The sequence below is a fragment of the Lampris incognitus genome, chromosome 5, assembly GCF_029633865.1.
Source record: "Lampris incognitus isolate fLamInc1 chromosome 5, fLamInc1.hap2, whole genome shotgun sequence".
NCBI lineage: Eukaryota > Metazoa > Chordata > Actinopteri > Lampriformes > Lampridae > Lampris > Lampris incognitus.
Window position 1 is genome coordinate 18931711 of NC_079215.1, and position 25380 is coordinate 18957090.

At 44.6% G+C, this 25380-nt stretch overlaps 1 protein-coding gene across 1 annotated transcript in view; it reads right to left on the bottom strand.

Annotated features, from left to right (window-relative positions):
- Window positions 1-25380, bottom strand: part of LOC130112896 (alpha-1,6-mannosylglycoprotein 6-beta-N-acetylglucosaminyltransferase B-like) — a 271529-nt gene that overhangs the window by 160634 nt on the left and 85515 nt on the right. Inside the window, exons 4-6 of the mRNA XM_056280419.1 lie at window positions 20249-20358; window positions 3613-3686; window positions 3189-3368 (exon numbers count right to left, since the gene is read on the bottom strand). Coding sequence (XP_056136394.1) covers window positions 3189-3368; window positions 3613-3686; window positions 20249-20358 — 364 coding nt within the window. The remainder of the gene's footprint in view (window positions 1-3188; window positions 3369-3612; window positions 3687-20248; window positions 20359-25380) is intronic.

Consider the following 25380-nt stretch of genomic DNA (forward strand, 5'->3'; position numbering starts at 1 on the left):
GTCTCTCAACTTGACCGGTTGATAGTGAATCGTACTGCGATTGAAGTTGAAGCCATTTTGTATATAGAGCTGGAGAGGGGTTCTGTGAGTATTGTCTATCCAGTTCTCGTATTGCATCTGAAATTTCTATCAATTTTGAACGTTCTTGCTTCTTGAAATGGGAGACAAATGAATATATATGTCCGCGGAGGCACGCCTTAAAGGACTCCCAAAGTGTGCCACTACTAACATCTGATGTGTCATTTATGTCAAAGAAGACCTGAATTTGTGTAGCAAGAAAGCTTTTAAAATCCGGCTCAGCTAATAAATGTGTATTAAATGTCCATGGTTTGGAAGGTGGTCTGCCATGAGGGAAGTTAACTTCTACAGATGTGGGGGCGTGGTCAGAGATAACTATGCTGTGATAGTCACAGGAGCGAACATTGTGAGTTAGATTATTATCAAGTAAAAAGAAATCTATCCGTGAATAAGTGTGGTGAACATGTGAGAAGAATGAGTAAACCTTGTTGGAGGGGAATTTAGTTCTCCAAGGGTCTATTAAGCCCAGTTGCTCAGCATGATATTTTAAAATGTTGGCGGACTTTGACATTGTTGAGAGTCTGGAGGATGACCTGTCTAGTACTGTATCCTGAACCTGATTGAAGTCCCCACCAATAATAATATAGTGATCATTGACATTAGGTAAGGAGGAGAAAAAATTAGACATGAATTTGTCGTCATCCCAGGTTGGAGCATACAGTGAGGCCAGGACCACGGGAGTATTCTGTAATCTACCTGTCACTATAACATAACGACCATTGGTGTCGGCTATGGTGGTGACTGGTTCAAAAGCCACATTCTTGTTTACAATAATTGCAGCACCTCTAGCTCTCTCAGAGAAATCTGAGTGGAACAGGTGTCTCATCCATGATCTTTTGATTCGAGAAATGTCTGAGGTGCGGATATGTGTCTCCTGTAAAAAACAAAGGTCACCTTTAAGATGCTGCAAGTGATTGGTCACCTTGTTAGCTCTGATGGCAGTATTCATCCCTTTAACATTCCAGGAGATGAAGCGGATGTTTCTACCACTCACTGACATGGTTCCCTAAGTCATACCTGTACCTGAAATTGAGCTGAGGGGGGGGCAAAAAAGGGGGGGGCAAAAGGGGGACCAACACCCATCAAACACTCACACACATACTCACCCCAGGGGGACCCCAGTCCCGCAGGAAACTGCAAGCTTACGTATCTCCCTGGATACAATCCTTCCTGAATAAACATATCCTTCCCAGGTTAATCTCCCTCCCCAATGAAATAAAACAATTCCCATCTTAAACCTTTGTACAGAGAAATGTAAAACATAGAACATTGTGTATGAAGAGAGGGAAAGTGGAAAAAAAGACTGTAATGGTCAGTTCTGACATCCCTTCTCAAACATACCTTTCTCAAATATTAAACTAAATATGGCCAGTCAACTATGCTGGGTGTAGCATTAACATCAGGCACGGAAGCACCCATTTCTGTACAGGTTACTACTAACGTTAAGTAACCTGTAACGTTGGTAAAATAAATAAGAGGCAGGAGAAAGTAACGTTACCGACATAATAAGTCCAGCGGTGTCAGCTGCGCATTGTTCAGAGTCCAGTGTGGTCGCGATTCTGATTGGAACTGGAAGCGGCCAAACCCGCATATAAGTGAGCTCAAGTCCCAAATATGATGTAAAAAAAACAAAACATGAAACATATGGATTTGAGAAAAAAAAAACGCTGTTACCAAACACAACAACGAAGTCTCCATCAAAAGAGTATGCACAGTAGCGTGGGTAAGAACCGATCTGTAGTCTGTGGTGACGTTAGCGTATGGCTGTGTTCTGTTGGCTAGCCAACGCTAGCTAGCTAGTAGCACGCCAGCCAACGCCAATGCTAACGCTAGCGTTAGCCCAAGACTTGCCCGAGCCAGCCAATGTTAGCTATGTTAGCATGTCAAAGCTAGCGAGTCAGCCAATTAGCCGTTTAGCTACCGTGTTACCATTAGCTATATACCGTATCGGAGCGACGTGGAGTGTCTGGTTTATGGAGCTGATTTACGAGTGACTGCTCAAAAGATATTTCTTAGCTGCATCCACAGACGAAAGCCGCACCCTGTCTCCGTTCTCCGTCGTAATCATCAACCTGGCTGGGTACTGGAGTCTGGGCTTGAGACCACGCTGGTAGAGTTGCTCCATCACTTCACGGTAGGGAGCCCGCTGTTCCTGCACATCAGGGCTGTAGTCTTCGTAGAAGGTGATCGGCTTGTTCTGATAGCGTAGCTCTGACCCTGGCTCTTCTCGTCTTCTCCGGGCCTCGCGGAGCACTTTCTCTTTCATTTGGAAGTTGTGGAACCGAATAATGACAGGCCTCGGTCTTTCGCCCGGTCCTGGTTTCGCTGTCAGCGACCTGTGGACCCTGTCAAGTTCGGGGGGGTGGGCAAGATGTCAGTCCCCAGGAGCTGGTGCAGGAATTCGGAGAAAAAAGCGGTTGGTTGTGGACCCTCGACCGATTCTGGGAGCCCAACGATGCGGATGTTGCTGCGTCTGCTCCGGGATTCAAGATCTGTGGTTTTAGCTTTTAATTTGGCGTTACTGGTCATCAGTTCGTTGCACTTAGTTTCCAGTGCCTTCAGGCGATCGTCGGTAGATACAGCGCTTGTCTCCAGAGAGGTGATCCGCTGCCCCTGATCGGTTACCGTTAGCTGTATCATGTCGATTTTGCTTTCCAGTGAGGAGATGGCCATCTTGAATTCTGCAGAGAGAGCTTCCTTGTGGGTTTCAAGGAGGCTGACAATGGCAGCCATGCTCACAGCGCCATTAGCCATGCTAGTAGTCTGATCGATGACAGCTTCAGCTTTAGACATGATGGCAGGGTCTTTTTTGTTCCTCTCTGACTTCTTATTTACTAGTTTACCTTCAGGCTTCGATTGGCTCATGTTTTTAGCAAGCTAGCGCAGTTTAAGATGTAATAATTCGAAATGCGTTTGGGAGGGAGAGTGAAGCACACCTACTCCTCAGCCACCATTACCGGAATGTGTGTGTGTTTTCTGCATGGTTGTTAACTTCACTCTCAGCAGCTTCGTCACACAGTTGCTACTATTGAGTGTACTCGATTCCTCCCCTCTGTCTTTCACATCCCTTACCAGTACTTGGCATTCACGTCTGTGTTTCTTCCCCTCACCTGTCTTTTGCCAACCTTCTCCTGCAGTGCATGCTGGGTAGGGGGGCTGCTGTGGTTCCTCCAGGCCAGTGGAGGGCAGAACCATTCCACCTCACTCAGGTAAATGATGAAGGAGCAGTCTGAGCCATCCACGCCGTAGAAAGCGTAACAGGGGTCTGAGGTCCAGCGTGCACGCATCCACTGTTGGTACAGTTGGTGATCACACACAGGGATGAAAAGCGCGCGCGCGCACACACACACACACACACACACACACACACACACACACACACACACACACACACACACACACACACACACACACACACACACACACACACAGAGGTTAGAGAAACACAACCTGGTGGTGCTAAAATACTCTCTTAATTTTGTTAGAGTATAAATAAAATAATCAGCAAAAGGAAATATGAATATTGACACTCACGTCTACTTTCCCAGGGCAGTCTGGGAAACGGGGGTCTCTGGGCACCTCACACTGGTTTGACGTCCCATCTCTCACTGCTGAGATAACACATAAAAAACTATTCTTTCCATACTGGAAAAAACAATAACTTTACAAAAATATAACATATTCCCCATCTTTTCCACTCACTCATAGATCCTGTCTGGGTACCCACAATAATAACAATAACTACGACACTTCTGGTTCAACAGGCTCCAAACGCTCTGTTTAAGGAAATTAGGCTCCATCAGGCATGCAAACCTGTCATCTTTCAGTGAAATTCGCCATTTTGAATCCAAAATAGTTCACCTACGTGATTCAGTTTGGGGGGGGGGCTGCCTACTCAAAGCGACTTCCATAGAAGGACAATGGAACGTGAACATCTGATGCTATGTATGCGCGTTTGACTGAAGCATCGACTGTCAACAAAAGTCAACAAATTGTAAAATTCTACATCGGAACTGTAAATTGCAAAAGGCAGCAGCCAATCAATTTGTTAGTTACAGTGCAGCGCAAGCCCACAGCATCGGTCTCTGACCTGTCTGGAAGAAGCCAAAACAAACTTGTCACAGTGGCGCATGCCAGCCACAAAACTACGTCATCAACTGAAAACCGAAAAAAATACCTGCCAGTCGGAAAGCCTGAGGTAAGAGATCAAATTGGAGGAAACAAGAATTGTTAGCAAGCTAGCTAACATTGTTGAGAGGATGTCAGGTACAGGGGGGTGGACTGCACTCTTTAAGAACATCCAGTCAGCAGGAACCACTGACAAACGCCAACAGCAGCAGAGCAAGTATGTCTGCCAACCATCTGGCGGTGCTCAGGAGAACAAAATGCAGATGGCTGAGGAGGAACAGAGGGCAAGACTGAGGCATACGGCAAACAGCGAAAACGGACCCTTGAGACACTGGTTCAGACCAAGAAGAAAAAATAAGGATGGACCACTCTAGCCCCCCCCCCCCCCCAGTCCTAAAGCATAGGATACTTTGCTATTCATTCAGTATCCAAACCACTTATCCTGCTCTCAGGGTCGCGGGGATGCTGGAGCCTATCCCAGCAGTCATTGGGCAGCAGGCGGGGAGACACCCTAGACATGGTTTCTGGCCCAGAGCCGATATGGAGAGTGATAAGTTTTAAAATAATTGCAATTAGTTGTGTACCTGGTGGAGCTACCCTTTGTTAATTTTCTTTTTAAATGTGAGCATATCATATGTGAAGGTACATTTGCATTTAATAAATTAATACTTTGTATGTTACTTTGCTCAATCCTGTAATTCTGTTAGCCTGTGGCCAGCACCAGAGTAATCCTAAAAGACATCAGAAATAAGAAGTAGCTTATTTAAAAAAAAAAAAAAAGCTACTTCTTATTTCTGATGGGGCGGTTTGCAGCTGAGTGTGAAATGGCTGGGATGAGAGTCAGCACCTCCAAGTCTGAGACCATGGTTTTCTATGGGAAAATGGTGGATTGCTCCCTCCGGGTTGGGGATGAGTTGTTGCCTCAAGTGAAGGAGTTCAAGTATCTTGGGGTCTTGTTCACGAGTGAGGGTAGGATGGAGCGGGAGGTTGACAGGCGGATTGGTGCAGCATCAACAGTAATGCGGACGCTGTACTGGACCGTTGTGGTGAAGAGGGAGCTGAGTCGAAAGGCAAAGCTCTCAACTTACCAGTCAATCTTCGTTCCAACCCTCACCTATGGTCATGAGCTTTGGGTAGTGACCGAAAGGGTGAGATTGCGGATACAAGCAGCTGAAATGAGTCTCTTCCGTAGGATGTCTGGGCTCAGCCTTAGAAATAGGGTGAGGAGCTCGGACATCTGGAGGGAGCTTGGAGTAGAGCCACTGCTCCTTCGCATCAAAAGGAGCCAGTTGAGATGGTTTGGGCATCTGATTAGGATGCCTCCCGGGTGCCTTCCTTTGGAGGTTTACCGGGCACGGCCAACTGGTAGGAGACCCCGGGGGAGACCCAGAACGTGCTGGAGGTCCAATCTGGTGTCCAATCGGGCCTGGGAACACCTTGGGATCCCCCAGGAGGAGCTGGAGGGTGTTGCTGGGGAGAGGGATGTCTGGAGTGCCCTACTTAGCTTGCTGCCACTGCAACGCGACCCCAGAAAAATGGCTGAAGATGAGATGAGAGATGAGATGTATTAAAAAAAAAAAGAAAAAAATCTCCGTGGGAGCATACCCCCGGCCCCCCCTAGCGGGACTAAGTTTTTCTCTGCTCACACATCCTTCTCACCTTTTTCCCCCCTAACCAGTTTGCATGCCTGTCCATACAAAACATCCATCATGAGTTAAGTAGTCTGTTTGCTCCGACATAAAGGTTACGTCCTCGGTGAAGACAAAGAAATCAATAAACTACCAAGTCGATATTCAGTTGCATCCCTTCATTTCATGTCTTTTTTCACAAAGTTACTGCAATCTTAATCTTGACTGATCCATAGCCTCACTAAGAGGGTGTTTTCAAGTGTCCCTCACAGTGTCAGTACTGACATGTACAGGCAGGGCTGTGCAGTCCAACATACACTCACCGGCCACTTTATTAGGCACACCTGTCCAACTGCTCATTAACGCAAATTTCTAATCAGCCAATCACATGGCAGCAACTCAATGCATTTAGGCATGTAGACATGGTCAAGACGATCTGCTGCAGTTCAAACCGAGCATCAAAATGGGGAAGAAAGGTAATTTAAGTGACTTTGAACGTGGCATGGTTGTTGGTGCCAGACGGGCTGGTCTGAGTATTTCAGAAACTGCTGATCTACTGGGATTTTCACACACAACCATCTCTAGGGTTTACAGAGAATGGTCCGAAAAAGAGAAAATATCCAGTGAGCGGCAGTTCTGTGGGCGAAAATGCCTTGTTGATGCCAGAGGTCAGAGGAGAATGGCCAGACTGGTTCGAGCTGACAGAAAGGCAACAGTAACTCAAATAACCACTCATTACAACCGAGGTATGCAGAAGAGCATCTCTGAACGCACAACACGTCGACCCTTGAGGCAGATGGGCTACAGCAGCAGAAGACCACACCGGGTGCTACTCCTGTCAGCTAAGAACAGGAAACTGAGGCTACAATTCGCACAGGCTCACCAAAATTGGACAATAGAAGATTGGAAAAACGTTGCCTGGTCTGATGAGTCTCGATTTCTGCTGCGACATTCGGATGGTAGGGTCAGAATTTGGCGTCAACACCATGAAAGCATGGATCCATCCTGCCTTGTATCAACGGTTCAGGCTGGTGGTGGTGGTGTAATGGTGTGGGGGATATTTTCTTGGCACACTTTGGGCCCCTTAGTACCAATTAAGCATCGTGTCAACGCCACAGCCTACCTGAGTATTGTTGCTGACCATGTCCATCCCTTTATGACCACAGTGTTCCCATCTTCTGATGGCTACTTCCAGCAGGATAACGCGCCATGTCATAGAGCTCGAATCATCTCAGACTGGTTTCTTGAACATGACAATGAGTCCACTGTACTCAAATGGCCTCCACAGTCACCAGATCTCAATCCATTAGAGCAACTTTGGGATGTGGTGGACCGGGAGATTCGCATCATGGATGTGCAGCCGACAAATCTGCACCAACTGCATGATGCTATCATGTCAATATGGACCAAACTCTCTGAGGAATGTTTCCAGTACCTTGTTGAATCTATGCCACGAAGGATTAAGACAGTTCTGAAGGCAAAAGGGGGTCCAACCCGGTACTAGCAAGGTGTACCTAATAAAGTGGCCAGTGAGTGTATATGCCACACGTGCTATGAAAAAAAAATCGGCCTGTGCGATGGATGAATTTACAGCAGTAGCACCCGTGCTATACAGTTTTGCATGTGTGTGAGACAGAGCAGCTTGTTTGTGTGAAGTGAGAGTTCGTGTGCGAGGCGAATCGATGGTGCATCGCTATTCCATTTGGTAGCCGTAGTCTATTGTGTAATTAAAATCATGTCTCCAGCTGCGTAGATGCCGCACATTCAACACCATTCCCACAATTCCTTGGGAGCCCTCCGCTCAGTGTGAGCGTGGATTTGAGGCACTTGCATTGAGAACACAACCCACAGCAGCCCACACGTCTCCCCTGCTGAATCTGTATCAGCACGGAAGGCTGCCCACCGGAGGAATTCAACCCTCGCCAGGTAGCAGCAAAATGGATGTCGTCTTCTAAGAGGGCCAGGAGGCGAAATAGGAAAGAGTGACCAGCAGAGGCCGCTCTGATGGCCGCGCGGAATAAACCGCAGTTCGTGCAATCCGCTCATCATGTGGCTGGGAGGTTTCTTTCTCTTTTTTAGACCCCCCCCGCTTTTCCTCCCCAATTGTATCTGGCCAATTACACCACTCTTCCAAGCCGTCCCGGTCGCTGCTCCACCTCCTCTGCCGATCCGGGGAGGGCTGCAGACTACCACATGCCTCCTCCAATACAGGTGGAGTCGCCAGCTGCTTCTTTTTAACTGACAGTGAGGAGTTTCGCCAGGGGGACGTAACGCGTGAAAGGATCACGCTATCCCCCCTAGTTCCCCCTCCCCCCAGAACAGACGCCCCGACCGACCACAGGAGGGGCTAGTGCAGCGACCAGGACACATACCCACATCCGGCTTCCCACCTGAAGACACGGCCAATTGTGTCTTTAGGGATGCCCGACCAAGCCGGAGGTAACACGGGGATTCAAACCGGAGATCCCCGTACTGGCAGGCAATGGAATAGACTGCTACGCTACCCTGACGCCCCTTAGTTCCTTGTCGATGTTCATAGCAAAAGTATGAAAGTGTAACATCTATAGAAAGTATAAAAGCTTTTATATGTCAAAAAATATTAAGGCTGAGCAATAACTCAACATTGTCATTACTTGTCTTTCAGTGGTGTTGCATCAGGGTGAAATTCAGATATTCATGATATACGAGAACCTGTTACCTAAAATTTCTCACAAAATGATGTCTGAAATATTTGAAGGCATTTTATTTGAAACTAGTTTTGTTTGTTTTGACTAGTTTTGTTTTGATATATTTTACATTAACAAATGGTTCAATTTAAAGAAACTCAGCTGGATTATTATGCTTTTTTTTTACAGATGTAAGCAGATATTGTTCTATATATATATATACACATCCATCCATTATCCACACCACCACAAATTCACCTGACATACATGTCTTTGGACTATGGAAGGAAACCGGCGCATCAAGAGGAAACCCACACAGACACAGGGAGGACATTCAAACTCCACACAGAGGACGACCGGGGACGACCCCATAGGTTGGATTACCCTGGGGCTCGAACCCAGGGCCTTCATGCTGTGAGGCGACCGCGCTAATCACTGCGCCACTGTGCCGCCCAAGATATATATATTGCTCCTTACTTGTTGAGCACTTTTCCGATCGTTGAGTGTTTCTTTTAACAAAGTTATATTTAAATACACACAAAGAAGGGTTGATAAAGTAAAGGAAAATCCTGAATGACCCCTACAGTGAGGAGTCTGGGGGCTCTGTTACGCTGTAGGGGGCATTTTCCTGTCATGGTTTGGGTCCACTTGTCCCATTGGAGGGAAGAGTGACTGCAAATGAACACAAAGTTATTCTGAGTGATTACCTTTATCTGTTTGGTTTCAGTCAGGGCCTTAAGTAATGAACTACACCCCCCCACCACACACACACATACACACACACAAATTTCTCACATGGGTGCCAATACAGCCAACACAGCCACATACAAAATACACTATCTTGCACTATATGCACTACTGGATCAACACCAACAAGACAGCTAATCATGCAGCGACAGAGCGCAGCGTTGGTTGAGCAAGCTAGAGAGCGAATGAGGAGAGGGAGCGGCGATAGCGAGAACAAACGTTTTCTGAAGGTTTTTAATTACCACAGCCATGACAGGTTCTTGATCATACAGTCATAACTATGCACACAAAAATGTAGGCTGATAGGTGCAGTACTCTGCGAGATTAGCCGTGGACTGACACACACGCAACCAAATGTATAATTCCCTCCAGGCTACCGGTGGAGACAACAAATAGGTTTCCACATCTGATGAAGTGTTCACCAGTCACTCGCACAACTTCAACAAATTCAATAAAGTATAGCCACAATATTATCAGTGCACTGCATTCACTTCTAAAAGAAAAATGTGCACACCAATCTGGAATTGAAGTTCCACTTCACCTGACTCGTTGCAGACTTTTCTCGCAAAATTCATCCAGTAATTTAGTCTGCTTGGGAGAACGTGTAAAAAAACAAAAAAAGCAGACAATCCAACGAGATTCGCAAAAAAACACGAAGCAGATCGGCAACAAGATCCTCGGTAGCTGTGAATGTGGCGGGCATTGTGCTTAGTTTGTTCACAACCCGCCAAAGGCTCAAGCTCAAAGTTGAAGACGACACCAAGGCTAGCGCGGACACATCAACATTTGATTGGCCGACACAGTCGCTCAAAGTTGTAATCAGTTTGCAGCTTCGGGCTTCAAGGAAAGGCTAGCAATACTGCTAGTGCTGGTCCAAGGAGCTGTGATGCATTTAGAGACAGGGAATCTCTGCTCAGCCCCAAGAGAAAACAAGTACCTGAATTCAGACACATTTCAGGCACACTTCAATTTAACCATGAGAAGCAAATTATGATTGTGATTTTGACAGGGCCAGCAGAGAAGGCCCTGATAGCCCAGCACTGCCGATCTCCTATGATGAGACATTTCTACCCTGATGGGGGTGGTCTCTTCCAGGATTACAATGCCCGCATCAACAGGACACGAGGGGTTACTGAAAGGTTCGATAAAGATGAAAATTATGTAAATCATATACTATGGCCTTCACAGTCACCAGCTCTCAACTCAACTGAACACCTATGGGAGATTTTGGACCGACGTGTTGGACAGCGCTCTCCGCTATCCATCCATCCATTATCCAAGCTGCTTATCCCAATTGGGGTCGTGGGGATGCTGGGGCCTATCCCAGCAGTCATTGAGCCGCAGGCGGGGAGACACCATCATCAAAACATCAAATGAGGGATTATCTTTTGGAAGAATGGTGTTCATCCCTCCAGTAGAGTTCAGAGACTTGTAGAATCTATGACAATCACCACTGAAGCTGTTCTGGAGGCTCCTGGTGGCCTAACATCGTTGTGTATTACAGTAAATACGACTGCAACTTTCAATAATTGCCTTTTATCTCAGTGGCCTCCTGGCAGCGCCCTGAATGCCCCCTTTTGGGCCCCGTCCCCCCTGTTGAGACCCCCCGATCTACCGGGGGGTGGGGGGTTTAGAGTCTGGATGAGGGGGGACATTGCTGTTGACTGAAAATGCCATTTTCACTTTCCCTCTCCTCCAATGCCCTTTCTACCTTTTCTCCTTTTCTTATTCCCTTTTTAAGGTATTTCCCTTTCTTTTGCCCCCCCCCCTTCACTCTAGACCAGACATGGGCAACTGGCAGCCCACAGGCCACATTCATAATTAAGAACTTCTACAAAATATTGGCTAATGTGGTACTGAGCTGTTATTTGTTTCGCCCTGTGTTTTTAAACGACACAGGCCGTAGAGTTTGTGTATGTGAGCAAGCTGCCAGGCCGCTACGCAAGAAAAAGTGACACGTGGATATGGCCGCAGTGTGATCAGTAAATTTGGGAGAAATAACCAGTCGTATTGTTAAGATTAATACTCATCCCACATCTTTTGTTACTAGAAAATCAAGCAGTTATGAATGATGTAGTTGTAAAGTCACAGGATGTTAAATATCATGTTAGGCCAACGGTGACGTTGATGGTAGCCAGGTGCTGGTTGAAAAACAGATGCAATAGTGGCTCACCAGTCAGCAACGTCATCCATTCGTCAGTCTGTTTGACTTGTTGAGTGACAACCGATTTTCATGCATGTGGTTAGCCTGGCATGCGCTGAAATGATTAAATCTATTGGAACAGTTAACATGGAGACCCATTCGGCCGTGTTAATGTGCAAAGCCTGTGTGCTGTTCAGAGGCTCTGATTCATTCCCACGTGGTAATAATGGAAATGGTAATGTCAGGTGCAGGAAAATAACTTCGTCTGGTGACCATTCCACTGCTGTCGACAATATCTGCTCTGCTTAATGTCAGTAGTCTCAAACAGCCTATGTCAAATCTTTTTGTAATACACGTGTGAATTTGTAAATCACATTTCGGTGGCCTTACGCATACGAAATAGCTAGCGACTTTACAGAAAACGGCCTGTGTTCTATTGTAACAGGTGTCTGAAATTCAGATTTGACCAGAAATGTTAAGTCCTTTGAGTGGCTGTAGCAGCTAGAAAAGCACTACATAAAATGAAAAAAAAATGCAAAGAAAGAAATTTGGCCCCATCCACACTCAGTAGGGCCTGCGGGTCAATTTCCAAATATCAATAATTGTTGGTATCACAAGTGTTGGAAGCAAGCGGGCCAGTTGACCACATTTGAACCGGATCCCAATTGTAATTATACAATTGGGCTACGAAACATAAGAGGCCTGTAGCCAAGTAGCCAAGCAACTGCTTGCATGTGGTCTCGTCTTGGTCTCGGCAGGCCTCTTTTGCAATGACACGCGATGAGGAGAGACATGAGCGGCCAAAAAAAAAAAAAAAAAACTTGACCGTGTCTTCCAGACATGATGGGAAACAATATTTTTTTATGGAATTCAGAGGCAAACCTATGTGTTTAGTGTGCCTGGAAACAAAATCAGCCATGAGGGATTTCAACTTAACTCACCACTACAATACCACAAAGAGACATATGGCATGTACACCGGAGATACCAGAGTCGCTATCATCGCTGACCTCAAAGGAAAAAATACACCGCCAGCAGAGCCTTTTTACCAAAGCCACGTCTACACAGGAGTCCTCTCTCAAGGCATCTTATGCCGTTTCCCTCGAGCTTGCTAAAGCAAAGAAGCGCTTGTCAGATGGTGAAACAGTGAAGCTGTGTGCAGTAGAGATGACTAAAGCTTTTGGAGATGATAACATGGCTGTGGGTGTGTTTCAGTAGCTTTCAGTGGCTTCATCAGTGTATGAATGTGTGTGTGAATGGGTGAATTTGAGGCATACGTTGTAAAAAAGCGCTCTGAGTGGTCGGTAGACTAGAAAAGCACTATATAAAATGCAGTCCATTTACCATTTTGAGCTAAATGCGTGTTTATTTGAAACGTCATGGAATGGGGGGCAGAGTAGAAATGCATCACAAACATGAATATTAGTTGTTGCACTTAGTGTGAATGCTAGCTTTTGTACCATTATTGAATGATGATTTTGAGACCTCATTGTAGTGAAATAATGGTATATCACTCAGGAATGTGGACGTTTTGTTTCTGTGTTAAGCTCATTAAATAGAAAGATCGGTATAATAGACTTTGATTACTGGTATATATATTTTATTCTTTTCATTAAATTAGTAGCTATAATTGGTTAATTGAGTGATGGGGTTACAGAACCCCACTGGTGAGTGTGCACGGTCACAATCTGGCCCTGTGGTAGTGAGGATAAAATTTTTGTGACCCTCTCTATCATCAAAGCTGCCCATCCTTGGTGTAGACCAACAAAATTGCCCCCTCTCTCCAGATTGTCCGTTTTCATTTGCCTAATGGAAAGGAGACTTTTCCGTTCCCTGCCTGCTTAACACACAGACACACTCACACACAGAAACACACACACGCACACACACATCTCTCTCTCTCCCTTTTTCTATCTCTGCCATTGTTCTCTCCCTCAAACGCCTGACCATGAGATAAGCAACTCGCCACTGAGCCATATGAAAAGTCTGCCAGCAGCGTGAACTGAAAAAGCAGCAGTAATTTCACTTTGCACGCGCCATTTTCCTGGGCGACACGGCGAGAAACACGAAAAGAGGGCGGATGAGTCTGAAGGCGGCTTGTATGTTCAAAGCTGCCATTTCCCAGAATGCATCACAGCACACAAAGTTTAAAACACTTGCCGTGTCTACACCCTGAGGTATCGGTAGCTGTTGTTTCACAGGAAAAATGGCGAGTTGATCTGTGAGATGCCACATCGGCTGAGTGGTCCTGAACAAATGTTCCCACAGGGTTCATATAAGATTAGTTGACTCACACTAATGACTGGGAAGAAAATTAAATGAGAGACTTCATTAAAGGGATATGCCCCTAGAGACAAACTATTCCATTTTCAAGGGGGTCCTTAAGACATAAAATACATCAGAACCAAAATACACTTACACATACACACATACAAATGCCCTCCATCACCCACAGCCTTTTTTTGCTAAATCACCCTTAAACTCAAACACTTCAAAGCAATGATACAAAAAAAAAACAACTGAATGGACAGATAATACACAACATGTGGTAATTGTGTTACAGTACTGAGACAGAGACAGCAAAAACACATTTGTACTTGTAAATGAAGACATCTCTGAAATATGCATGCCACATCCATGTATAAAATACAAGTGTGGCATTCCAACATGGATTATCGAGTTAAGAAATGAGTGTCGGTGCTTTCTGGAGACAGGGTTCAGGGTTGCGACTATTTTTTTTCTTCTGCCAGTCGCCAGTGGCCACCATTACCCACAAGCAAAAAAAATAAAATGAAGTACGGACATAGTCCTTCAGTCTTTCAGGTGGGTTCCTCTGCCCCAGAACCCTTAGAGGAGGTGTTAAAGGTCTGCTGTGTTCAGCTTGCGTGGCAGGACATCTGGAAGAGTCTTTCGCTGATTGTTGCCTTGGGTTCAATCCAGCATTCCCATCTTCCAATTTTTGTGTCCCATGTTGGTCTCCTGCTCCTTCTGTGATGAACTCCTTCACACAGGTTGTGTTTCTGCTGTACTGAGCTCTGGTAGGTGATTCAATTGTTACTTTTTTCCATTTTTACTGACTACTTATGTGGTTTCTTGCCAAAAGTTGTACTGAATTTATCCACCTTCTCTTGTCGTGATCTCCAACATCCACATCTGAATATTCTGCTGTTCGCTGCTCATCAGCATACAGCTTGTATTTCCCTTTCTGTTCTGCATCTTTATCACATACATCCAAATCCATGTGTGCAGATGTGATTTCCGGTAACTCTCCTCTCATTTTCCTGTTGAACAAGAGTTCTGCTGGGCTTTTGCCTGTTGTGTTGTGTGTAATTCCTCTGTCCGCTGTGACATTTCGCCTAAGCTCTTTCTTTTTAAATTCAGACACTTTCCTGGTGCTTTCTGTTGACAGCCTCCCCTCTGTTGCCTTCAGACTCGCCTCCTTGCTCTTTAGAATTCAATTTTTCATCTTTTCAAATTCCTCCCTTTGACTTTTAAGCTTTAATTTACAAGTTTGGTTTTCTTTCTCCAGGGTGTGCAGTTTTTCCTCGGTCTCGCGAACCAAATTATAATTCTGAATGAACTGCTTTTGCATTTGCTGCAGCTGCTCAGTGAACTCTCCTGTCATCCTCCTTGATGGTGTGCACTCCTTTGTCTTTAAAGCCAAGTGATCCTGAAGCTCACCAAGTCAATCACTGCAGCTCTCAAGCATTAAGGTAAGTGCATTGACTTTCTGTTCTTTCTCACTCAGTGCCTGGTCCATCTCAGACTTGCTGATACTGGCTGTCAGCAAAATTCCCAGGAAGATCAAGCAATCCATATTGAATTCACATTTTTGAGTGATTCAAGTTAAGTCCACATGTTTCATGACAGCGTGTAGCCGTTGGTCACGTGTCTTTTGGTCTGGTGCATGAACGATGACATCGTCTGAAATGTTTTCAACTCCCTGTATTCCAGCTAGTGCAGAGGCTATTTCATTTTGATATTGCTCACCGGCTAAAGACACTCCAAAGATCAACTGTTTGTATCTATAAACTCTGTTGTGGATGGCAAATGTTGTGATCTGGTGTGATGATGGTGTCAACTCCAGTTGGTGGTAACCCCACTTAAGATCCAGTTTGCTGAACACCATGGACCCATTCATGCCTTGAAGGATTTCATTTACTGTAGGTATGGGGTATCGTTCCCTGACAATAGCATGGTTTGCTTGCCGCATAGCAAGACAAAGTCTAATTTCGGAGTTGCCTTTTGGCATGATTACTACAGGATTAACCCATGGAGTAGGTCCATTCACTGTTTCAATGATGTCCATGTCTAACAGTTCTTTTTATTTTTTCCTCTACAGGTCCCCTCAGATTAAACAGTATCTGCCTTAAGGGCTGCGCTACCAGCTGAATGTCGGAATAGATGTAAAGACTGATTTGTTTGATTTTTAGTTTTCCCACACCCTGGAACACATCTGGGTACTGTGCCTGTAATGAATGTTTCAGATCTACAATTACTGCAATATTTGTGCCAATTCTGAATACACCCAGCTTTACTGCTGTATCCTTTCCCAATAGTGGCTCACCATCTCCTTTGATGACAATAAACTCTGCATATTCAGGGGAATCTCTGATCTTTGTTTCACATTTGAAAGCTCCTTTTGTTGCTAATGGCTGGCTACATGTATAAGCATAAAATTTTCTCTCTGCCTCTAGGACATAGGAATGGCATTTTATGTGTTCGGACTTCAATTCCCCCAGGTTTTCTTATCAATTATATTGCAGGTTGCACCAGAGTCTATGAGCATCTTTAAGGTTACTCCATCCAGACAAACATCCAGTCTATTTTGCACTGAGTCATCACTCACCACAAAAGCATAATCTGATTGCTCGTCCACATTATTGACTATTTGTTTCCCTATATTCTTGGTCCTACATACTTTAGAGAAATGATCGTCACCATTACATTTATGGCTTTTCGGACCTCTAGCTGGGCATTTCGGATCTTTGCCAAAGCGATCTGCATTTCCACATCTGTAACAACGTTGTTCTGACTTACTTCTCTGCGGGTATTGCAGTCTTTTGAATTTTGTTTTGTTGTGTTTTTGCCCAATGCTATTCACGCTTTCATTCTGTCTTTGCAATCTTTTCCCCCGATGGCGCTGACATCTGTTCCTCAATCCTCTCACAGAGCGATGCGACCTCCAACGCACATGCAAGAGTGAGATCATGCCCTTCATCCAGAAGTTTGCCGCGCACATAACTTGATGAACATCATGCGACTACTGCGTCATGAAATTCGTTGTTGGCATCAGCATTAAATGCACAGTCTCTAGCCGCTTTCCTGAGTCTAGTTGCAAATTGCTGTACTATCTCTCTTTGTTTAAGTGTATGAAATGACTGCCGCTCAAAAGTTATATTAACTCGCGGTACAAAATAAGCATTCAAAGCTTGCATTGCCACATGATAATCAGCTGCATTTCCGGCATTATGCAAGGTGGAAAAAATATCTTGTACCGCTGGCCCGGCATGATGTAAAAGCAACGCTCTCCTGCGCTGCATAGTTGCAGCTGGTGTATCATTGTTGATGATGAGTCCCTTCCCTTCGGCAAAAAGTTCGTACAAAGTCAGCCATCTTGTCCATCTTGGGCCTAATGTAGCTGGATCTTTGAAGCACTCAAACATCGGAATACTCACTTTATCCATATTGAAGTAAGCTCACTTACTTGTGACTTGTGCTTTCCCAGTTCTCGTCGCCAATGTTATATTTTGTAACTTCTTCTTTTACCTTAATTCTTTTAATTAGGTTTTTCGGAATCAAATCACGGACACCTGTTTTGAACTCCAACTCATTTACTGACATCTCAACTGTGGATGTGTGTTACATAAAATGTCTTCCCCTAGTTACCTATCTCTATCACAGAGTTCCTCTTAAAAGTACAGTACACCATTCAGTACATGACAGATAGTTTAATGTCACAATTATTGGGTTAAAAATTTGAATTGTTCATTTTATGAATGGTGTTAAATCTATCTATTTAGTTAGATGGAGTTTGAATTTAGAAGTTAGATGTATCCAACTGCATACTTAGTTAACGTGTTAGCCACCTAGCCAGAAAACGAAATGCACAAACGAAAAATATCAGACTTGTTCTCATTCCCTGGCTGTCTAAACCCAGCCTCCTCTACATCAGATGCCGACAATGTCGAGACAAACTCAACCGGTGAAAGTTCTCAAGTGACATTTGAGTCATCCCAGCCCGATTCAATCAGTTTGCAGTCCTTTACAGATGATGATAACCAAGCAGAGTGAGTGGAGTCTTCCTCTCCCATCCCTGTGTCTCCCATCCCTACAAGACAGTTTAAATCAGCTTGGCTAGAAGAGTTCATCTGGTTATGTCATGACAAGGAGAAAATGTACTGCACACTTTGTGCTTAAGTAGGGCAAGAGATTGCAGGTAAAACAGAGTTCATTACCGATTCAAGTCATTTACAAAAAAGAAACCGCGAAGAAGCATGGTGACAGTAAATAACAGAAGAACACCAGGGATTGTGTTATTGCTCGGTCTGCCCCTCGTACCACCCCAATAGGGAAAGCAGTGCAACGTACTAGTGATAAAGTTGCAGAAAAAGAGATGAGGGAATTAAAAATAAAATTCAACACTGCCTACATGATTGCAGTGGAAGAAATACAATTCATAAAGTTTAGCTCTCAGATTCTATTCATGAAGAAGAAAGGCATGGATATGTCAAAGACATATGATAATGATACAGCATGTGCAGAGTTTGTAGGCTGCATTGCAGATGAATTGAAAAGCAGTGGGCTGAAGGAGGCTTTAAAGGCAAGTTACATCTCTGTTATAACTGATTGTGGGACAGATGTCTCAGGAAACGACAATGTTATTGTATACTGTAGGCACTTATCTGATGGAACAGCTGTGACCCGTCTAGTAGGGTTGGCCGAACTTGATCACAGTCATGCAGAAGGAATCCTAAATACTATCAAGTCCCTGCTTGAAAATGCAGATCGACCCAATCCAAACTGGTGGGTACACAAAATTAGTGCTTTTGGAGCGGATGGTGCAAACGTTAGCATGGGTGCAACAGGGGGAATAGAGGCTTATTATAGTTTAGGGTTAGACTACACTGGCTGGCCAAGTGACACTGACGTGGTGGTGGTTATGGACTCTGAGCCTGAATAAGCAGGAAACAACTAACTGTACATAGTTGAATAAAAAAGTGAAAAAAAGAAGACTGGACATTTAAGTATTTATGGTTATATGATTGCAGTATATTGAACATTGCACATATTGTATATGTAAAGAATACATTGTGTAGACCAGCGTTTCTCAAACCTCTCCTGGACGACCACTTGTCCTGCATGTTTTAGATCTCTTCCTGCTCCAACACAGCCAAGTCAAATGATCAACTCGTTATGAACTCCTGAAGCTGCTTAATAACAAACTGATCATTTCTAAGCAGTCCTCCAGGAGAGGTCTGGGAAACGCTGGTGTAGACTATGGAAGGCAGAGCAAACAAAGGCAGGCAGTCAAGAGGAGAATGAAAAAAAGGCAGTGTGAGGCAGCCCTTTAACAATGTAGCACCACTATATTTTGGCTCCTGAAAATTTGATTTGGCTCCTAAATATTTTGGGTTCAGCAGCCTAGATTTTTTTTTTTGTCTGGAGCCCTGCATTTAGGGAAAAAAAATCACCACACCACAAGTCAACTTCTCTGGTCAATTCCAAAATGAAACAAACAGAATGACAATTAAATATTTAACCCCCTTAAATTATGCAATATGAGACAACAGGGGGTCCCAACAGCAGTATGGTTACTGAAGGGGCCATTCATCATCATGATGCTGCTTTCCACATCTCATCGGCCACCGTTAGTGTGTGTGTGTGTGTGTGTGTGTATGTGTGCATGCATGCATGCTGGTTACACACTAGCCATGTTTTCCTCAAAGTATTTTATGCAAATTATCAAGTATCACATGAGAAGGTTTTTTTTTTTTATTCTTTCCACCCTTTTCTCCCCAATTGTATCAGGCAAATTACCCCACGCTTCCGAGCTGTCCCGGTTGCTGCTCCACCCCCTGTGCCGATCTGGGGAGGGCTGCAGACTACCACATGCCTCCCCCCCGATACATGTGGAGTCGCCAGCCGCTTCTTTTCACCTGACAGTGAAGAGTTTCAACAGGGAGATGTAGCGCGTAGGAGGATCACGCTATCCCCCCAGTTCCCTGAATGACCAGAGCAGGCGCTAGTGCAGTGACCAGGACACATACCCACATCTGGTTTCCCCACCCACAGTTGTGTCTGTAGAGATGCCCGACCAAGCCAGAGGTAACACAGGGATTCGAACCAGCAATCCCCGTATTGGTAGGCAACGGAATAGACCGCTACGCTACGCGGACACCCGCACATGAGAAGTTATTTGATAAAACTTCCTCAATATCACTAAAAAAGATTTTACGTTCGCTTGAGGCGACTTTTGCTTTTGTCGATAAACATGCGCTCATGTGCAAAATGGGCGATAGAAACACATCTGTCAAACAACAAATGAAATTTGAATAGAATTTATTCACATGATCAGCTGTTTCTTCATCCTAACTGGTCCATCGTTCTCGTACATGTTGATATGTAAAACGTGTACGACTTACAGGACACATAAAAGTATGTTCTCAGTTTTTTCTTTTTCTTCGCATATTTAAACAGATTCGGTGGAAACACACCTGCCTTGTATTTCATATTTTGAGACTTCAGAAAAGTTTGCTTGAAAACTGAATGGAAACATAGCTAGTGTATGAGGAGAGAAAGACGGTTTAATGGCCAGGGAGTGTTAAGGCGGTGCTACATAAGGACGCTGACGAGTACCTCGTCCTTGTGCCATGCTGCTCTGCAGGATCTGCTCCACCTTGATGGCCATGTTGGAGACATTCTGGGCTATAGCCTGGATTCTCTCCACCAGGCCTGCTGGCTGAAACCTAGACACACACACACACACACACACACACACACACACACACACACACACACACACAGAGGAAAGCACAAAGGGCGGTAGTGAGACACGTGTGACATCACGCTGCTCTTTGATCTGAGACGGTAAAAGCACGACATGAAATGAAAGTGCCTCAGACAAACAAACACACCCCTGTGTCACCCAAGTCAACCCCAGCAGCATCTTCCCTGCCAACCCTCGCTTCTTTTATACCCCTGTCAGAAAGTCTCCTCCTTCAACATTCTCCTTCTCCTACTCCCCCTCCACTCGACTTTTCTCCCTTCATCTCCTTGCCTTCCTCAAATGCACTCACCCTGTCCTCGTTTGTTTAATTTTCTTTCTCCCTTAATGTCGTTTGACCCCGCCCCCCCATCCTTTACTTTTCCACCCACTCATCCCTTCCCCCTCCCCTCATGGAAGTTGTTTTCCTCCCATCACAACAGATGTAAAAGTGTTACCGGGAGATGCAAATTGGTAGACACTCGGTTGGAGCGTGAAATGGAAAAGTGCCCGCTCCTTTAGTACAACTTCTTTGTGGGATAAGAGACTTCCTGTCCACATGAGAAAATAAGGTAGTGTGTGTGTGTGTGTGCGCGTGTGTGTGTGCGAGAGAGAGAGAGAGAGAGAGAGAGAGAGAGAGAGAGAGAGAGAGAGAGAGAGAGAGAGCAAGAGAGAGAGCTTTCCCTGTTTGTTTGTATTTGTACACAAGATTGTGTATAGTCATTTTAAAGCATCTGTCTGTGAGTGTGCACACAACATAAAAGCCAAAGCTCATGTGCCCATTAAGTCCATATTAATTTCCCTGTGTGAGTTTTGTGTGCGCTCCTGTCTCATACTTTTTTCTAATCAGCTTACAACACACACACACAAACTGTGTGTGTGTGTGTGCATGTCTGTTTTCTTAATAAATGAGAGGACAAGGGAATGAGAGACTGCTTAACTTGCCTAATGTCCATGGAGATGGCATGAAAGTGGGCACATTAGAGATACAGAGACAGACAGAGAAAGAGAGTGAGTCAGATAGATAGAGAGAGAGAGAGAGAGAGAGAGAGAGAGAGAGAGAGAGAGAGAGAGAGAGAGAGAGAGAGAGAGAGAGAGAGAGAGCGCAAGAGAGAGGGACAGAGAGTGAGTCAGATAGAAAGACAGACAGAGAGAGTGAGTCAGATAGAGAGAGAGAGAGAGAGAGAGAGAGAGAGAGAGAGAGAGAGAGGGACAGAGAGTGAGTCAGATAGAAAGACAGAGAGGGGGGGCAGAGAGTCCAGGGAGAGACGGAATGTTTAAAGGAAGTATGAGCTTCACTTTGGGGAAATCGAGACACCGTTTCATTTGCAGCCATGAGAGCGATGTTTGGGAATATTGATAAAGGTGTTTGCTTGTTAAACATGATTATCTATGGATTTTTTTCTGTTATTTTTGCAGCAGAAAGAACAATATGAGGAAAATAAAATATTAAAATAATTCAATATGAATCATACAGTGGGGGGGGGGCATGCACATCTGTGGGGATGACGGACATGTCAAATGTGTCTTAGAAGCATGAATTGCCCCATATGAAAACCTCCAAGTATGGAATCAATTTTATTTCACTATTAAGTAAATGTAGAAAACATGATTTGCACATGTCAACCACAAGCTGGTACAGTAAACACAAACCCCTTTTTATGATGCATCTAAACCAAGAAATTCCAGAAATATATTTGTAAATTTAAATTACGGGATCCTACACGATGACATAAAGACAGATTTTTAGAGACAAACTGAGCAGTAGGCTGAAGTCCTCCAATCCGCATATGCTTTTTTTTTTTCTGAGGGATTTCCGCCTCGGCCAACGCCATCGCTACTCGCTCTGCATCATCACAAGTTAGCGATGCTAGAACTAGGTACAACTGAAATAGGCTTGAAATATGTGGGTTTAAGGTTCACACAGACTTTTATTTTCCTCAGGCGAGCTGATGAAAGTGGAGTTAGCTTACTGTATGCTAACAGGAGGTGACTGGGATGTAAAACAAAATTATCATATCCTTTTTTTCAAGTTGAATATAAGATCTGCAATTGATATTTGTCACACTTTACTGTTACATCATACGAGAAAAGAATACTATCCAAGACCATCTGTAAGCATCACATGACCAAACATGTTAGTGATGGTCATCACCACCCTTTATCAATTATACTGAAACATTAAGATTAAAACATTTAGCTGTTTACACGGGCTTGATGTCGCCATTGCATGTTTTTAACATACTGAGATGCAGTTGTCTCACTGGGTTGCACAACATGTGAGCTGCAAAGCTCTCTCAGGAGATTTTGGCTTTGTGACAAGAGGTGACCTTCTGCGCTCCCCTCTAATGCCGATTACAATGAGTACACATCTCAAGAGAGGAAGAGAGCGAGAGAGAGAGAGGTGGAGTGAGAAATAGAGTGCAGCCAGCGGAGAGCAACGTGATGAAAGACCAATGGAGACAGAGAAGGGGACAGGATTTCCAATGAGATATACTATATAGAGAGAGAGAGATAGACGGGGGGAGATTTTTTATTTCGAACAGTCTTCTTCTTTCGGCTTGTTCCCTGTTTCTCAGGGGTCGCAAAAGCGGATTTTATAGTTCCATCGGTAGCATGTGAGGGCGCAGCACGAATGGCGGCCGTTGTCAACCCAGGCCTCGACCGATCCAGCATGGGGCCTCGACTGTTCCAGTATGGTCTTGTTCAAAATGTTACAAAACAACAATAACAGGATAAAAGCCAACACAGTCAGTAACACAAGATTCACAGAATCCAAATCATCTCAGTAAACTCCCAAAGATCAGCTCATTACCCACAACACAGCAAAGCACATCTTCATGAAATCACACACTGCAAAAACTTTCCAGATTTTTCATCATTTTGTAATAATAAAAATATACTTTTTAAATTAGTTTTTGACATTTTTACAAACATAAAGACAGCATCATCATCCCCAGCTTTCTCTATTCTGTTTCTTCTGCTCAGATACACGGCCATCTTTGCCCTCACCAGGATGAAATTAAAAAGCTGGCATTTGTATTTGTTCTTCCGAGAGTACCTGTAGCCCAGAATGAACAGGGGTTTAGAAAAAATTTCCCCAAACAATCCAAAAAAAAAATCATTTCCAGCATTGTACAAAGTGGCAGCAGTCAACAATATTCCATGAAACAATGAAAAACAGTTTCACGGTTAGTGCAAAACAGGCAATCATGGCTAGCATGAGAATTAATGACAGAGACAAAAGCATTAACAGCCACGATACCATGTAAAACCCTCCACTGCAGGTCAGCAGCTCTTTTGATCAATGGTGATTTGTACAGTTCTCTCCACTCAGGCCCAACACAGTCACTCAGGCCCAGGCACCAAAAACCTCCTAATAGAACAACGGGACTGACTGGCAACCACAGGGTCTGGACGTCATCACTGCTCGTCACTGCCAGCTGTTTCCGACTTCCGTCTTCATGAGATTTGGCTTCTTGAGTTCGGCAACTGCTGTTTATTTATCTTACTATCTCTTTTCTATTTTCTACCCAAAATCTTCGTTTGTCCTACTGATTTCACTATTTTCTGTGCTTAGTTCAATTATAGCTAGATTCTCTAGTTTTCTTTCTCAAACGACTCTTGTGATTAGTAGGCAGCCTCTTGCTCCTACTTTACTAGCTTCGAGCTTAGCCTAGCTTAGCAGTTAGCTCTATTGCATTTGCAATCAAAGCAGCCTCATTAAAACGATGGTGTGTGGTGACTGTTCTATAGTTATAGATAGGTTGTCTCTACTAGAGAGACATGTCCATGAGTTAGAGCAGCTTCTTTGCGCTAGGACTATATTAGACATGACGGGCACTCCAGATAGCCTTAGACCCAGGCCTGACAGCACATCTGCTATTGTTAGCACTAGCGCAGCCTCGTCGGCAGATGCAATGGAATTTGTCTCTGTTTACCGCCATGGGAAAGCTCGCAAGAGCAAGCCACCGGTTGTGTGGCCTGGTCTGCAGTCACCGCTCCTGACTGCAAACTGGCTTTCGCCACTCACCGGCCCTTTTGGTAGCGGTAGGACTACCGGAGCAGACTGCAACGCACGCTAGTGATAGGAGACTCCATTTCCCACAATATTTGAGTCAATATTAGAGCCAGCCTGGTTCACTGTTTACCCAAGGCCAGAGTCTCCGACATAGAGGATAATCTTAGGGTGCTGGCATCACGGTGGGAGAATGCGGGAACCCTGGCACATGACGCTACTACTTTCAGCAACATTGTTATTCATGTCAGCACCGATAACGCTAGGACGAAGCAATCGGAGATCACAAAAGCCAGTCTAGTCAGGATGCTTGAGTTGGCCAGAAAGATGCGTCGGCATCGATTGTCTCTGGTCCCTTACCCGTGAGAGGTAATGATGAGATGTACAGTAGACACACCTCAATGAACGGCTGGCTGGCTCGTTACTGTAATGAGCATGGATTCAGCTTTGTTGGCCTTCTTTCTGGGGCCACCCTTACCTGCTGAAAGCGGACAGCCGTCACTCTCCTGGGGATGGCGCCGCTCTTTTGTCTAGCAATATAGATAGCTGTCTACATTTAGTTTGACACTAGGGTCTTATCATTCAGCAGGTTGCAGGTGATTAAATCTAGCAGCCTGCTAGATTTGAACCTGGTGCCGATGTGGGTTCAACTAGTTTAGTTCATGTGTCTAGTCAGGAAATTTCTCATACTGACAGCCTGGTCTATAACATCGAGACCGTCTCCCTACCCTGTTGTATTCCTCTCAAGCTCTCCTCTCCTAAATGTGTGAATCACAATAATCTAATAATCATTCCTACCACTGATGGTGGTGAAATGTGCAACGAAGTACCTAATAAACCTACAGAACCAAACATCTAATGTTATCAAAAGTGTGACCACATATCATCCAAAGTATAGGTCTTCAAAATTGTCAACTAATAATAAAAGGTGTCTAATTCCAATTAATATTTTATCTATTGGTAGCTCTAAAGTTCTGCCTGCTACTG